The sequence below is a fragment of the Clavelina lepadiformis genome, chromosome 7 (assembly GCF_947623445.1).
Source record: "Clavelina lepadiformis chromosome 7, kaClaLepa1.1, whole genome shotgun sequence".
NCBI lineage: Eukaryota > Metazoa > Chordata > Ascidiacea > Aplousobranchia > Clavelinidae > Clavelina > Clavelina lepadiformis.
The window spans coordinates 13,304,871-13,319,842 of record NC_135246.1 but is presented as its reverse complement, the minus strand read 5'-3'; the positions used below and the strand labels follow the sequence as shown (position 1 = coordinate 13,319,842).

Below are 14,972 nucleotides of genomic sequence, written 5' to 3'. Positions count from 1 at the left end.
GCAATACATAGAAGCGAAAGTTTACAAAACACACCTAGTCTCGTGGGAGGAACTAAGATGAAAGTAACATTAGACTCCGTAAAGTCGTTATCACTACAATCTTGTAGATTCGATCAGGGTTAAAAGTCCATCAAGGCAGCGATATACAAACGCCAAAAATATTCATCTTTTATGTTGTATAGCTGAGACCAGTTATTACTGTTTAAAATTAGATGCTGTTGATTTAGACGCCGTGTAGCGGAAAGGAATTAGCGTGTTAAGAGCGCATTACTGTGGCAAATTATCCATGCAACAAGGGAAAAGTTATGGTTAAAAAACCAAATCTATTACTCAGACAAGGTAGAAAAACAAATCATTTAGTCAGTACGTTGTTCTGACGTCATGTATACACTCAAGATGAAAAATATCCTAGTCATCACCAAGTCGAAAAACATTTACAAATTTCACTATTATTTCATTTTCAATTTCATTTAGTAAATTTCACATCACATGAAAAACAAGTTCAAAGACATCATTATACTGTACATTGTCAGTCCAAAATTTAACTTATTAATATAGTATACACCTGTGAGATAACAGTAATCACCAAGATAGTATGACATGATATATTGAACATGAATGATCGAAGTGACGGACAACACAATGCAACAAATTTACTACTGTTTTTGATTCCATCGTTGTGTGTCATGTATAACTGAGATCAAAGTTACGCCAGTGAATGACGAAAAATGCTCTTCTGCGAAATCAACTTGCCTAGATAACACACCACCTTGCCATCAGTTACGGTAAGTCGCATGCAAATAGGATATAGAGTCGTGCGTAATCCTATTAACGAAAGCTCCGTCAAAACAAAATCTTGACACATACCGCACGTCTTGTTCGCAACATTATTTGGGACTTATCGTTTCTTATGGCATGTAAGTAAAAAATATAAGTAGTTGAGGTTTTCTGTGAATGGCACTGTTTTAATTCGCTTTATTTCTGTGGGCCACGGCTTCATTACAACGCAGTTATAATGTTTCACATGAAGATCTTAGTATTAGCACCCAGGCTACAGTTAATTGCTCTCTTTCGGGTTGGTTGTAATACCGACGTTCCTGCGGTACATGGCAGTTTAGATTTTCTAGTGCACCACACTTTTCCCAAATTTACCATGAATTTATAGTTGAACTTGGAGAAAAGTAGATATATCTTTTTTTTACTGAACAGTCCGAACCTGACTTAACCTTGTTTTGCCTAAACAACAATGTCTGGCTTTTCAGGAGATATCAAAAGAAGAGCAATATCGGTAAGAGACAAGATGGTAACTAACATACATAACGAGTTTAATTGATACATATCTGTCTTGCTTAGTAATTGTTTAGTTAAAAACCCGATTTCAATGAAGTAACGATAAAACATTTTGTAAAAAATATTACACTTGAAGATAAATATAGGCATAAAGTGTTGCAAATTCTACCAAAAGATGAAAAAATTAGATCTTCTGCAGACCATCTAAAACACATTCCACACGTCTGCATTATCCTTCAACGAGGTATTAGGATAGATTTCCGTCATTTCAGAAGATCTTATCTGATGGTGAGGAGCAGTATACGTGTTGCCTCAAAGGCGCTCAACACCGCTATATCTACGCTGTTTGAACAAGTGTAAAAGCTTATTAAGTCTTTCAAAACGCTAACGTGGGCATGTTTGCTATTTTTGTTAACATTTGAGGTATTTGCTGTTTCAAAGAAAGCAGTTTTGCATGAACGATAAGCGCATGAAGATATTTCCAGTAATTATCTATTTAGTGCAGTTTTATCTGGAAAAACATCGCTAAGTCTTTGTTGATACTTCTGCAAAGTATAGGACCTTTGTAGTTTACACTTCATGGCCTAACAGTTCTGTTAAGAAATAGTAAATAAGGAAGATAAATGCGATAAAACATCTAACTTAAGACACCAACCCTACCTAGATCAGGCTAATCAGACCGCTTGTTAAGCAATTAAAATGCCGGACCAACTTGCTTTCTGGATTCAGGTTACTACTTGGCTAATGCGACAAAATGGTGACGGATGGTTGATATGTTATTCTTCTTTGACGGACTTTTACCGACGTTGGGAAAATATTTTCGTTAAACTAACATTTGTTTTCAAATTGGAGAGTCAAACAAAGAGACTTGTTAAAAAGCAAAGCGAGAAGTCTTAGCGAAGTGCTAATAACAAGGCTGAAGGAAAGAATGCTAATTTCTTAACTCCCCTAAAGGAGAACGTCTGCATAAGTCACACAAACTGTTGGCCGGCTAATGCTGTTATTCGACCCTGTCTCTTGGGGAATAGACAGAAAATAGGCTGACACTGCACACGCAGATACGTCTATCAAACCCGGATAAAATTGGTTTCCAACCGCAGCTATTAGATTGTATTTCATGGTTAATGTCAAGTTGGTTATTAAGAGTTCAATTGCTAGACGTGAACATGAAAGTTAATTGTGGACATTAGACAAAGGGTCAAACTGAAAGCACAAGAAAATACTCTTCCTGGTCGATTTAACAGTAAAAGGGTTTGACAGAATTCTTTCAAGAGTTTTTTACTGCAGTTTTGTTGTTTCAAAACAGAGCTATACGACACTGTAGGAGCTGAGGGTGCTAGCCGCGATCGAGCCTATTGATTAAGGGTTCCCATTTTTGGTACATGTATGACCAATACCAAATCAATCCAAGCGGGTCGTTGAACTGAAACTTTTTCCTCGATTTCCGTTCGCTGCTGTTTTTCGTTTAATTATCCGATCTGCATGAATAAAACTTTGCTTCCTCCGCCCACAAGGCAAATGCGCTTTGGGACAGAAAGTACCTTGCAAAGGAGATTTTGAGATTTCTTTAGAAAGCAATTGGTGCAGTGAGCCACTACTGCGGTATTTCTGTTGCACCTATACAGTATATTGAGCTTATAAAATGTGTCGTAAGATTTTTCTTGTCCGACGAAAGATACTGACGAGCGTGGAGCGGACAAGGAACAAAAATCGCTAAATTGATAGCGATTTATTTTAGAAAATTGTTGGAACATAATTTGGTTAGACAAATCAAGTTGTTCAGTTTTTCTGACATTTGTTAAGCAAGCAATTTGTCTTTCGTAAAACCTAATTTATTTGATGTTATTTGGAACAGATAGTAAGAAAAAATTGTAAAATTTAATTTTTTCACAACTTCCGTAAGTTGTCTCGAAGTTATCAGTTGCAGTCATCACGTTTTTGTGATCGTTACAGACATCACAACTAGAAACAACAATGGCTTTTCTCACCATAAATATGTCTCAAGATACTTTCAACATGATGGGTGGGGGCGATTATAACCTGGGTGACTATTCAGACATGAACAGCAACGTTCCGGAAGTTGGCTTAAGCAAAAATATCGATAGTACTTTGGGGGGTTGGGATTACAAGAACCATGGAACAAGCATAAACGACACCGTCCCGGTATATTCAGATCCGACTGGCCAAAATTGTTCCGATCAGATGAAGTTTTTCTGGGAATTGAACAGGCATAAGTCGCCCAGTCAAATTATTGTACCCATCATATACTGTCTCATCTGTTTAGTCGGTCTAGTTGGAAACGGATTGGTAAGTTGTAATTAAGGGTTAATTGATCGGTCGTTAACTCAATTAACGATTTCAATGTAGTGTCGTATGAGTATTTTTTTAGGGTGTGATGCCATTGTACCGTCGTTATCAATTGTTTCCTTTCAGGTAATGTTTGTAATATTTGGAAGTAAGGAAATGACGAAGACTGTCGCTAACATTTACATTTGGAACCTTGCTGTCGCCGACACCTTGTTTTTGGTCACACTGCCATTTAGTTCCACTCAAAGAGTGATGCTTTCGTGGCCTTTCGGTGTCGGAATGTGCAAGGTAAGTCTCACACAACAAAATCTTGTAAAATCTTTCGTCATCTAATTAACATAGTTTGGGCAGTTTGTTATGCGTCTTAATATAGTTGCGTGTTGCGTGCGTTTTCCAAACCAAAACGACTGCTACATTTGTAAAGGAATTTTGCAGGGTAAAAGCTGCTTCAGCAGTTGACATATGAAATTTTCCCGAGAAGCGCTTTATTATGTACGTAATTGCCGATTTTATCTTTCGTTTTCATGTGACAATATGTTGCTTGACAACTATATAATACGCGCGTCCTTTGTATCTCTTACTGTAATGGCTTGCTTCATTATCATTCGTGCCTATGTGGTTTGGGCAGACTTTGTGTGGTTTCTCAGGCGTTCTACAATACGTCGATTGTTCAATCGCCTAATATTTTGATGATGTTGTGATCAATATCTTATGTTTTAAATGCGTCAGCTTTGCAGTTTTTTACCACTTCCCATAAGCAAAAATGCACCTCGTTTTCTGCGTGTCCAGAGCTTTGACACAAAGTTGCTTCAATTGGTTAATTCGCTTTGCGAAATTTAGTCGCAGCCATATAGCTTATATGATGGAGCTATAGTTTGTGGTAACCAGAAGGCATTTAATTAACGTCATAGCAAGCCAATGCAATTCCGTGTTTTTCAGATTGTGGAAGCTGTAAAATACCTCAACTATTTTGCCAGCATCTTCTTTCTAACCGCCATGTCGATCGATCGTTACATCGCGGTTGTTTACGTGGTTACGTCTAGTCGTTGGAGAACGAGCAGAAACACATTCTTCGTAAGATCTTGTTCTTGTTATGTGACAAACGCGTTTAATGCCATCAGATTAAAGGTTTTTTCAATAAGACTTCTTTACACCATTTTTACCTATTTTAAAATTTCGCCTTACAACTTTGTTAAGAGGTAGCAAACGTTTTAAAAATTTTTAACCTTTAACCGATTTGTCAAATTAAGAAACGTTTCTGAAACCACCATCAGGTTTCATTTTTTCTAATGCAGGTCTGTGCCGCCATTTGGCTTGTGTCGTTGGTGATGGTGGTGCCTTTGCTCATTTACACACGGATTCATAGCGGTAGGTTTGTGTTGAGATTTCACTTATCCAATCGAGTACCTGATCCAAGTGTTTGGCATCAAACATTTCTATCCTATACTTTAAGTCCAAACAAGTCTAGAAGGGGCCGAACAAGTTTGAGACATATCCCATCCGATGCCCTGAACCGTAAATGGCAAATGCAATATACGACTCTACGTTACGGTTGCACGTTCTCCGATGTATGGGCAACAAAGTAACCACTATTCTTCGGTATCCCTGCTAGATATTAAGCAAGAAAACCTTGATTAAGCCACATGCGCGTCGACAATCATTCGACTCCCTTGTCAAAAATGGTCGATACGCAGTTTTTGGAGATAAAGTTTGTGGGGCTTCAGACGCCTTCAGCTTTGTTAAGCGTGAACCGCAACGGATCGTCGATGCCTATAATCTTGTTTGCAAACCATAAACATTCCCTAACTGCAAAATATTTTTCGTGCAAATATACGAGTCTTTTAAGTATTGCAATGCGTGATCATGTGAGCGCTAGGTTTAAGGCGCTTAAGTTACTGAAAATCACTTAGGAGAGATTTTAGAGGGTAATTTTGAGCAATTAAGGGCTAATCTTTATTTGTCTTCTCATATTATATCTGTTAAGTTATAACATAAATTCCACACAAATTTGCAGACGTGTGTGCTCTGGTGTTCAACGTGCAACAGGGAAGCACGGAACCCTATTACCAGGATTTTGGACCGGAAGCTGTTCCATTCCCAAATGATACAGAATACGACTTTTATGTAGACAACTGCGATGAGAAAGCTGTCTACAACGACTACGCTAACGTGGTGCCTATGTTTCCAGAAGAAACGGGTTGGTAGTTATACCCATGTCCTGTCACATCAATTTTGTTCTCAACACTCGATAAAGTTTTGAAAAATTGTATAACACTTTGTGATATCGGAAAAATTTTCAAACTATTGATTGAAAACAAAAAAAAATTTCCAGTTATTTGAAAACAAGTTGTGATCTGATTAGAAGTCGAAGTTTTTTTCGAATTATTTCCCGAAAATGGTAATATACGCGCAAAATGCAATATCAGTACAACAACTTTCGTTCGTAGTACGTCTATCTCGTTTAAATACGTTGCCACTACTCTACGTCTATAATTATAATTTTTCAACGAAATGATCAAACCCATTCTTGAAGTTTGTGCACAGACCGTTTATAGACAATTGTTATCATACGACCGTTTCGTTCGCACAAAGTGTAGCTGTTTGGTGACGACGTTCAGAACAAGAACGAGTGTGGTGTGACGGGGTATTACTGTATATCGTAATTACATCATGTTATATCCATACTTATAAAGTTCTAAGTATGGTATAAATTGATTAAATCAGCTTGCTATTAGGAGTTATAAAGTTATTGTTATTGAATAAGCACTAACCATTAAACTCCCTCTGTTGTCTTTAATATTTTGCCGCTATATTTTTAACTATGACGTTGAAATATTTTCTTGTTAGTTGTATATGTTGTCTACGATGTAACGCCAACGTTGTAGACATCCATAAAGGATTACATAAAATTAAATTAACTTTAAAGGTGGAATGTCAGGGGGATATCCAGGTTATGAAGAATTTCTTGCTCAATATGACGCCTTAGTTCCTAACAAGACCTCAGAAGACGACATGAAAGTTTTGTGTAAGCACGCCGATTCCAAAACATTTCACGTCTTCTTGATATTCACCTTCGTGGTCGGATTTGTGATTCCATTCTTCATAATAACAATATGCTACATCATGATCATCATGCGGCTCCTGCAGCCATCGGAAACGAGGGGTCGGTCAAAGCAGGTATAAAATTTTACGGTTTCGAACAACGTTCCCTCCACTTTTAGCTATAGACATGTCACATGAGCGCAAAATTTTATCGTTGTGCCACTTTATTCATGATGCCAAGAATATGCATGTTAATGAATTTCAGTTTTCTGAAGGATTTATGTAGGGTAATTAGTATTTGTGCGTTCCTAAAACTTCTGCGTATACACTACAAGCATTGAACTGACGCCGGCAGTATTTCAACAATCTATCATATAACTCGGATGTTGTTTAGGCCGAACGAACTCGACGCAAGGTGACGCGAATGGTGATCGTGCTTGTGATCACGTTCTTCATCTGCTGGCTTCCATTCTACGTTTGGCATCTCATCCAGATCCGAGGCATACGTGCCAACATCGGTGTTTGTCACAACGTCAGAGACTTTACCTTCTGTCTGGGATATGCGAATAGGTAAATATTTCATTGCCTTCAACATGCAGGGAAAGTCATATCCAGCATCGTGCTGTGAGCTTAGGTTTGGGGACTGTTTTCTGAATTTTGACTTTCTATTTTCAGCTGCCTTAACCCTATTCTCTACACATTTTTGGGACACAACTTCCAGGAACGTTTGCGAAAGAGCATCGCCATATCCTTCCGTTCGTTCTCGTTTACAACATTCACTAAATACACAAGCAACACCATGAGGTATTTGGCAACCTAGCTCATTGCTTGACAAGAATTCAATTAAATTTGAGTGATGTGAAAGATCCTATGGACGCACGAAATGGACAAAAACAATCATTCCCTGACACACAAATGGGGCGTTTAACCTTTCTTGATAATGTTTAGCTCTATTTTAAAACCATTGGCTCTAATGAGACTTCGTGTTAGTACTGCTCTCTTTTTATCCGGGTCGGAATATGCTTTGTTTATGACGGTCATTGTTTTGCATACGTGACTATAAGCATCTGGCGTCTGCTCACATCAGCCTGGAAATTGGTGAAAACCGAGATATATTTAGAAATACGGAAGTTTAAATTCAGGATTTCTGGTAATCCGACAAGTCAAATGTTTCTAAATTTACATTCCACATGTCTTTTTTTATCTGCTTCCAAATTCAAAAACCCAAACTACTAGGGTACTTCGCAGTCATTTCACGCAAGTTAGGTATTTTTGTGTCTCCAAAAGATTATTATCCAGGTAGTTTACCTTTGTCTTGCCTTGTGCTTCCCGCTACGGAAAGTGCAGATATAGCATACCTCATGCAACAATTCTAATTCTGTCACATGCACTTAAAATGCTCTTCAGCCCACTAATATAACCACACATGGTGTCTTTTTCAGCCGCGGAGAGACTGCTCCTAACAGCAGAAAGATGGACACGAGCCACTCAGAGCATTGCGAGACCCCTATAAAGTCGGTCCAGCCTCTCCATCAGGTAAACAATTTCTCTATTCAAAGTTAAGCTTGCAATCTACAACCATCGCCGAAAAACTTACTTCTTGTTCGCATGAAGTCACATAAATGTTGTACGAGCTGTGTTCGTCTGTTTTTGGACTCGCTCACAGTTTAAGATTTAACTTAAATCTAACATTGTTTGTAAACTGGGGTGTGCAAACGTATATGTAATCGAAGCGGTCCTTACATAGAGATAAAAATTACGATTGGTTTAACTCCTGTAATATATCAGATGTTTTGTTGGCGAAAGAACACTAACTTTGCGCTATAGATACGTCACTGGCTGAAATGTCCAGACTATTTTCATTGTACAAGCAGCTTAATCATTTCTCTTTCGGGCAATTTCACACGATCATGGCTCCATTGGCATTTTGAACGGAAGTCATTGCTTTTCAAATTCCAAGTTTTTCTTTGGTATGGCAGAAATAATTATTGAAGTACGGGAAATGCACCGAACCAATGTGAGCCCAATCTTGGTGTGATCTATTGGCCGCTAAAGCATTTCTGTTCAAGCCAGCCTTTAAGATTTACTTATATTTAAACTACAGCTGCCTTGACTCGTGCGCAGTTTAGGACACAGGCAGGAAAAAAGTTTTCTCCTGATGAAATCTTCATTTCTTTTCTGCAAAGTATTAGAAAATAAAAATGAGAATGCATACACCGTGTGCCTGATGCTGGTCTTGTCGTGTGTGTTTATACATTAATTTTTACAAATAAAGATGTCAGCTAAATTTGACAAAACCATGAAGCTTAATTAACAATGAGGTTCAACATGGCTGCTTATTAGTATTAACTTTTCGCGTTTAAGGCTGTTTAATTGATGTTGACAAGAAACCTATCATTAAACTTCCAAAGTTTTCTTTGTAAAAACATGATCAGCAACCGCGGTAATACTCGTATTTAATTAAATCACCGAAAATTTGTAACATTACGCACGTGGAAATAGCCGGAAATAGCTGGCGTGATTGTTTCCACGAGAACTATAAGTACGTGTATTTGTGGTGATGCGATTTTGGCAATCTTGTAATTCCCTTTGATACGAAGTAGCGGGAACGCAGTTTTCTGACACATAAGCTGTCCATTCGGCTCACAATAACCTTTTAAAATGTATCTATAGTTGCAATTTCTTGTCGCGAGAAATCCTTGATTTTAGGAGGCTGGTAATTGGCTTTACGCAAACCACAAGACCTTGCCATGGCATCTGAGATTGATTTTAACGACACAGAGTATCTTGTAATTTCTTCTTGATGTTGACAGGTGAAAGAAACTGATGAAGTCAGCTCAGTAAAAGAAGCAAGCATGGCCAACGACAAGCTTATTACCGAGAAAGAGTAATTAGCTTGTATTCACGGACTGCCCAAATTGGGCCACAGCCTATAAGTCGTGCCATACAACTATTACTTGGTTGTGCGAGAAGCTACTGGGCGTGAAACATCTTCAACTTATTCAATACAGCGTGGATATCGAATACGCCGTAAGATAACAAAGTCAGCCAAATTTTGCGAGTTGCTTATTTATATCAAAACAATTTCTCGACAAGAAGCTTAAATTATTTCAAGCTTAACAAAATGTTTTACACGTGTATTTTGCATTATGACTAAACTTTTTCGAGCGTATAAGACAGGATGCTTTACTCATAGATAAATAGTGCACATGAAACACAACATAGGTTGCATGCATAATTTCGCAAGTGAATGTGTCTCACCTCTGTTCGGACTAGGAAATACCGCACTACCATTTGATGTGTATTTACAGCTTTTTTATTTGATTACGTTGTACACTTCATAAACGCATATATCTTTGTATTAGCATTACGCAATAAAAAACTGTACAAACGTTTACAATATCGCAAGACATTGTTTTGATTATTCAATTAACGAGTACAAATTTTCAACTAATTTTGTACAAAGCATTAGCTGTATCTCTACTAAAGTATAGTGACTTGAGTTTGTTTGAGTCGCTGTTCTTAAGCCTGAAATGATTTTCGTACAGCGGCCTGCAATATGAAATATTCGTGCCAGCAAGTGTCACCGGAGAGCTCCGGATGAAAAGTAGAAACCATGATATTTTCTTGACACACGGCGACAGGCTCGTCAACTGCGTTGTTCTCGTGCGACGCTGCGCTCAAATGGCACAGTACGTTGACAGATTGGCTGTCCACCGACTTAATTTTGGGCGCCCTGATAAATATGCCCAGACAGGTATTGTTTCCGGCGATGTTTTGTAACTGTGAGTCCAGCAGGTGCAGAGGACTCTCAAAGGAATTTATCTGTCTCCCGTAAGCATTGCGAGAACACGTGATGTCAACACCACCAATCTGTAACTAAACAAAAACGAATGAATATGTTTACTTACACAATCTTACAAAAACTGTTCCCGTGAAACGTTCATGATGTCGAGTGACATGTCCATAAAGAAACAAATTCAGTATTTAGCTGATTTGTAACTTTAGCAAGTGTAATTAATCAATCAACGTACTTCGGAGTTTCCACCATCCATCTGATTCGATAACAGGATCAGGCCAGCGCATGTACCCCACGTAAACTACAAAAACATACGTTCACCTGACCAGACATGTTATTGTGTTATTTTCACGGTAATCTGCATATGCTCCATGCATACAAAAGCAGGTATTGGTATAAACTAGCTATAAATGGATGCAGTAAACTGCAAATAAAACTTATTACAAGAATTAACTTATTAGGCAGCTACACGTACTGTAGACTCAATATCTTTCCTTAAAGTATTTTTAAAAATAGTGTGAAAGTAGGCAAGATAATACCTTATTCTTTAAACGAGTCCAATCCTTGAGATTTTCCAAGAAACCGTTTTCAAAATGCCTCTTCATAACTGTTGACTCACCACCCGGTATAATAAGGCCATTCAGGTTGTCGTTAAGCTGAAAATAATAGCGAAGCTATATTAAAATGGTTATGGTTGCGTATGGAATTTCGTGCTGCTGGTCCATATAAGTCATGCGTTATTGATATAAATCACTAATAGGCAAGAACCATAAAATTTATTGAAAAAGTTGCTTATATATACACCTGATCCGATGTCCTTATTTCCATTATTTGCACTTCAATGTCATGTTTCTTCAATTTCAACGTGTTTTCGGCTTTTTGCAAAGAGTGAACATGCTCTATGAACGCACCTTGTATTGCTAAAACTCCAACCTTGACCCTGGGTTATTAACGATATACGTTGCATAGCATTTGTCTTAAAAACTTAATCTGATTTGACTATTTTACTGTAACTAACGCCAGACATATCATAAAAAGGCGCTTGCCTGTTTATGCACACTAGCTTGTCAGGTGGCCTACAGTAGTTTTTAATTATTTAACCTAAGAAGGAGTGGATTAAACTGGAGGGTGTCCATGGCTAAAATTGAGTCAGGGGCGTCTTTGGTAAAATCGGTCGTTATATTAGTATATTACTAAATGATTTAATATTGCGTTATACGTGCTTAAATTGTAACTAACAATCGCTCGGCTTTCTACAAGTGTAACTCAAAACCAACCGAAGCAACTCAAAATTTGGTTATAAGTTTTTTTGTTAAGTGGCAAGTCAGCAGAACCGGATTTGCAGAAATATATTATTGGAATTCCCACGAATCCAAATTTTTCTTACCTGGCGCGATGTTTATCAATGCTAAAATGCTGCGGTTAACTTCTAGGTCCAAAACAATAAAACTAATTCGTCATCATGTTGTTGGGAACGTTTCACGTTAAGTGCGTGTAACTAACTGAGTGAATGAAATAAAAATGGACATATTGGGTTAAATATGCCAAGAAAGCGGACAGACATAAGAAAATCAGTCGCTTACTTTCTTCTGTAATCAACAGAATCGACGAACTTTATTTTACATCAGAATTAAGTCATTTTTGTTGTTGTAAGTACGTGTTTTTCAACTCGCAGGGCCTCCGGCTGCAACCAGTCAGCCACCCACTCAAACCGCCACTGAACCTAAGCTGCAGTTTTTTCGTTCATCATAGTTTTGTAACGAAACATATATTTCGACAACCATCAGTAAAGCCGTAATCATCGTTTTCTCAACGCAGGCCTACTGTACAGGGTTGTCCAAACCTTTTTCACTGAGGGCCATTTGCTAAAACGGTAACCAGTGTCCGGGCCACTCACTGTGTCTGAAGATCGCTGTTTTGCCTACAACGCAACAACTATCGTAAAGACCATGGGCAAATTCATTGGCGGAAAAATTCATTTTTGAACTGAAAATGTTAAATAGTAGGCCGAGAAAAATATCGCCCAAAGCAATAAAAAATTCACACAAATGTAACGACTTGCTTGCCCCTGCAACTCTAACAGGTAGCACAAACGCAAATTTTACGCCGACCAGCGCTTTTTAAATCAAAAAGCCTTTAGAAGAACTAATCTTATGCATTCATTGAAAAATGGGCGGATAAAAGTTGGAAATATTTCAACGTTCTTTGTGGGAGCAGTGATGCGAAAGACATCACATAAATGCTTGTCAGTCATTCTGGTTCTTAGTATATTGTGGTTAAGACCTATATAACAATGAAGATTTTTGACTTATGTATACTATACCTGCATTCGAAAATTTGCTTTGGTTCTGCCATATTTGATGTAACATATAACAACATATAACCGCTAACTGTAGTGTACAGGCACTACAGGGTCTTGTGGCAGGTGGGACCATAAGAAATTACTGTATTGTGTAGTTCTTGTGAAACATAATTTGTAAATGTCTACGCAATATCTGCTCAATAACGTATCGTAACTTAGGTCATCTTAAAATTAACAAATGTAAATTAATAATTACCGCTAAATGCTGGGAAAAATAATTCGCGCCTGAATAGTTTGAAGTTGAACAACTTTATGTAAGCTATGTTGAAAGAAAGTTTGTTAGACCTAAACTTCAAACGTTTGTTTCGTATTTCTTTATCTTTGGTACGACGTTACGTGTGACCTCGATGATGGCCGCAGGCCAATATTAAACAGATGACGGGCCGTAGTATGGACACCGCTGCTATAGTAGATAAACATGGGTAAAAGGCAGGAAGTTCATACAGTATCTTGTGAGTTTTTGGCTTCGTGCGTCGTGTTATAGTTTCTCAATCTTAGTTTTACTTTTTATGCAAACTCTATTTCCTGTCCAATCTAATGGTTTGCACGTCGTTCCATTATATTGTCCCTTCAGGCTAATCTAAGTACTTACACAGTACTGCAACTACAAAGGCGCTTTGGACATTTCTCTATACCAGCTGGAGTCTCGTGATGTATCAGACTTACTCGTAGTCTAATCTTCAGCAGAATGGAAATGAATTGCGATGTCAATAAAACAATGTACTGTACATGTATACGGACACATGTTTGCGAGTCGAAAGCGAGTGCATTATTACTGTATTTTACATTCTGGCAGCGGAAGATTTCACGGCCAATATGTGGTTCAGCTACATAGCCAGAACACTACAGACTTTATCTTGTAACCAAGAACTTCAGTGCCAACTGCTGAGCTGTGTAACACACTTGATCATGACCAGCAACAACTAAATGTTGTTATAAGTTAAAATGTGAAGTCAGACCACAAGGAGTAAAGTAATCAAAATTTTTGGATTACAGTTCTTCAAAAAAGATGAAGTGCGTTCATTTCGCGTAATTTCACCTCGCGTTAACATATGCCGGAAAGCAAGTAGACGTTGGCATGAAAAGGTTGTGTAAGGAGAAACGAGAAAGGGTATGGTAGACCAATACTCTATTTTCGTTATTTAGGCATAAATTGAAGTTAAGACTTACATTAAAAGATAAACTTAGGTGAGGTTTAAGTTACTATACAATAATTTAAGTTAATAAAAAACAAGTCAATACAAAATAGCTTCGAACGTGCACTTTTTCTGGTCAAATCGTAACAACCAATTGAACTAGTAACATGCTGTTGCGTTAAGTTAAAATATGTTAAGAACTTGGACAAAATACATACTGTAATTGTATTACAACAAAGTAAGCTAGAGCAAGCAATAATCTACACAGTAAATACGTTGACTTACTTTGTAGTCATGACTTTTGATTGCGTAACTCGCGAAATGAGGACACGAGGTTACTAGGACGCAATGATGACGCACGTGGTTGAGGTTACTTGGTGTCAAAGTTTCAGCTTCAAACTTCACGGCCAGACTATCCGTACATAAATTTAAAAGTAATGCGCTGATAACACCGATTGCAACCCTGTTGCTAAACCTGTCACTAAACACAGTACATTTCAGTAAAACACGTGACCATTTCCTGGCTCAGGTTTTCAGACAAAAAAGAACGTACTTACCGCATGAATTGCTCTACCAAAGAAGTGGTAGGGTTTTCACTGTACAGCTGTACAACAAACACTTCTACAAATAAAACCACCAACCCGATAAATGAACGCGTGAAAAGCAATTAGGTGTCATCGTGACAGCATGTTATTGTTTAAACGCAGGACTTTATTGCAGACCCTATGTACAGCTAATCAGCACGAATTACGTAACTAACTACAAGCCGATATCACATTGGTGGTTTGAGTGTTTGCTTATGTAATATTGATAGCGAGTTGCTGATGTAATAGTGAGAAATGTGGGCCAACTGGGCAGGGTATTGAATATTGATCTTAGCGTGTTCGAAGAAAGTATGGCACACTATAAGACGCATACAGGTTGAAATTCAATCAGAGAAACCGGATAGTTATTATTAAATCAACCGAAAAATACGTTAAGTAACTGGGCTTCAGCAATCCCTACACCACAAGGAACTCATAGCATGCAGTATGTG

General features: G+C 37.9%; 2 protein-coding genes across 4 annotated transcripts; one reads left to right on the top strand and one right to left on the bottom strand.

The window, feature by feature from the left end:
* Positions 1-2,839: 2,839 nt before the first annotated feature.
* LOC143466163 (somatostatin receptor type 2-like) lies at positions 2,840-10,041 on the top strand. Its single transcript, XM_076964789.1, has 10 exons — positions 2,840-3,597; positions 3,724-3,885; positions 4,537-4,671; positions 4,893-4,965; positions 5,612-5,794; positions 6,524-6,774; positions 7,034-7,209; positions 7,315-7,443; positions 8,082-8,175; positions 9,453-10,041. Exons 1-10 carry the CDS (start codon positions 3,265-3,267, stop codon positions 9,528-9,530), a joined length of 1,614 nt encoding a protein of 537 aa, XP_076820904.1. The 5' UTR covers positions 2,840-3,264; the 3' UTR covers positions 9,531-10,041.
* On the bottom strand, positions 9,981-14,708 carry LOC143466165 (pyridoxal 5'-phosphate synthase subunit PdxT-like). 3 transcript variants are annotated; one of them, XM_076964793.1, is made up of 6 exons: positions 14,494-14,696; positions 14,222-14,348; positions 11,243-11,378; positions 10,978-11,094; positions 10,674-10,739; positions 9,981-10,518 (listed from the first exon to the last, which is right to left on the bottom strand). In XM_076964793.1, the coding sequence occupies exons 2-6, from the start codon at positions 14,230-14,232 to the stop codon at positions 10,162-10,164; spliced, it is 687 nt and encodes a 228-aa protein (XP_076820908.1). In that variant the 5' UTR covers positions 14,233-14,348; positions 14,494-14,696; the 3' UTR covers positions 9,981-10,161. The 3 variants fall into 3 exon arrangements, with proteins under 3 accessions (XP_076820908.1, XP_076820909.1, XP_076820907.1); XM_076964794.1 differs by lacking the exon at positions 11,243-11,378 and having other exon boundaries at positions 14,494-14,708; XM_076964792.1 differs by lacking the exon at positions 11,243-11,378 and having other exon boundaries at positions 14,222-14,417; positions 14,494-14,707.
* Between the last annotated feature and the right edge of the window lie 264 nt (positions 14,709-14,972).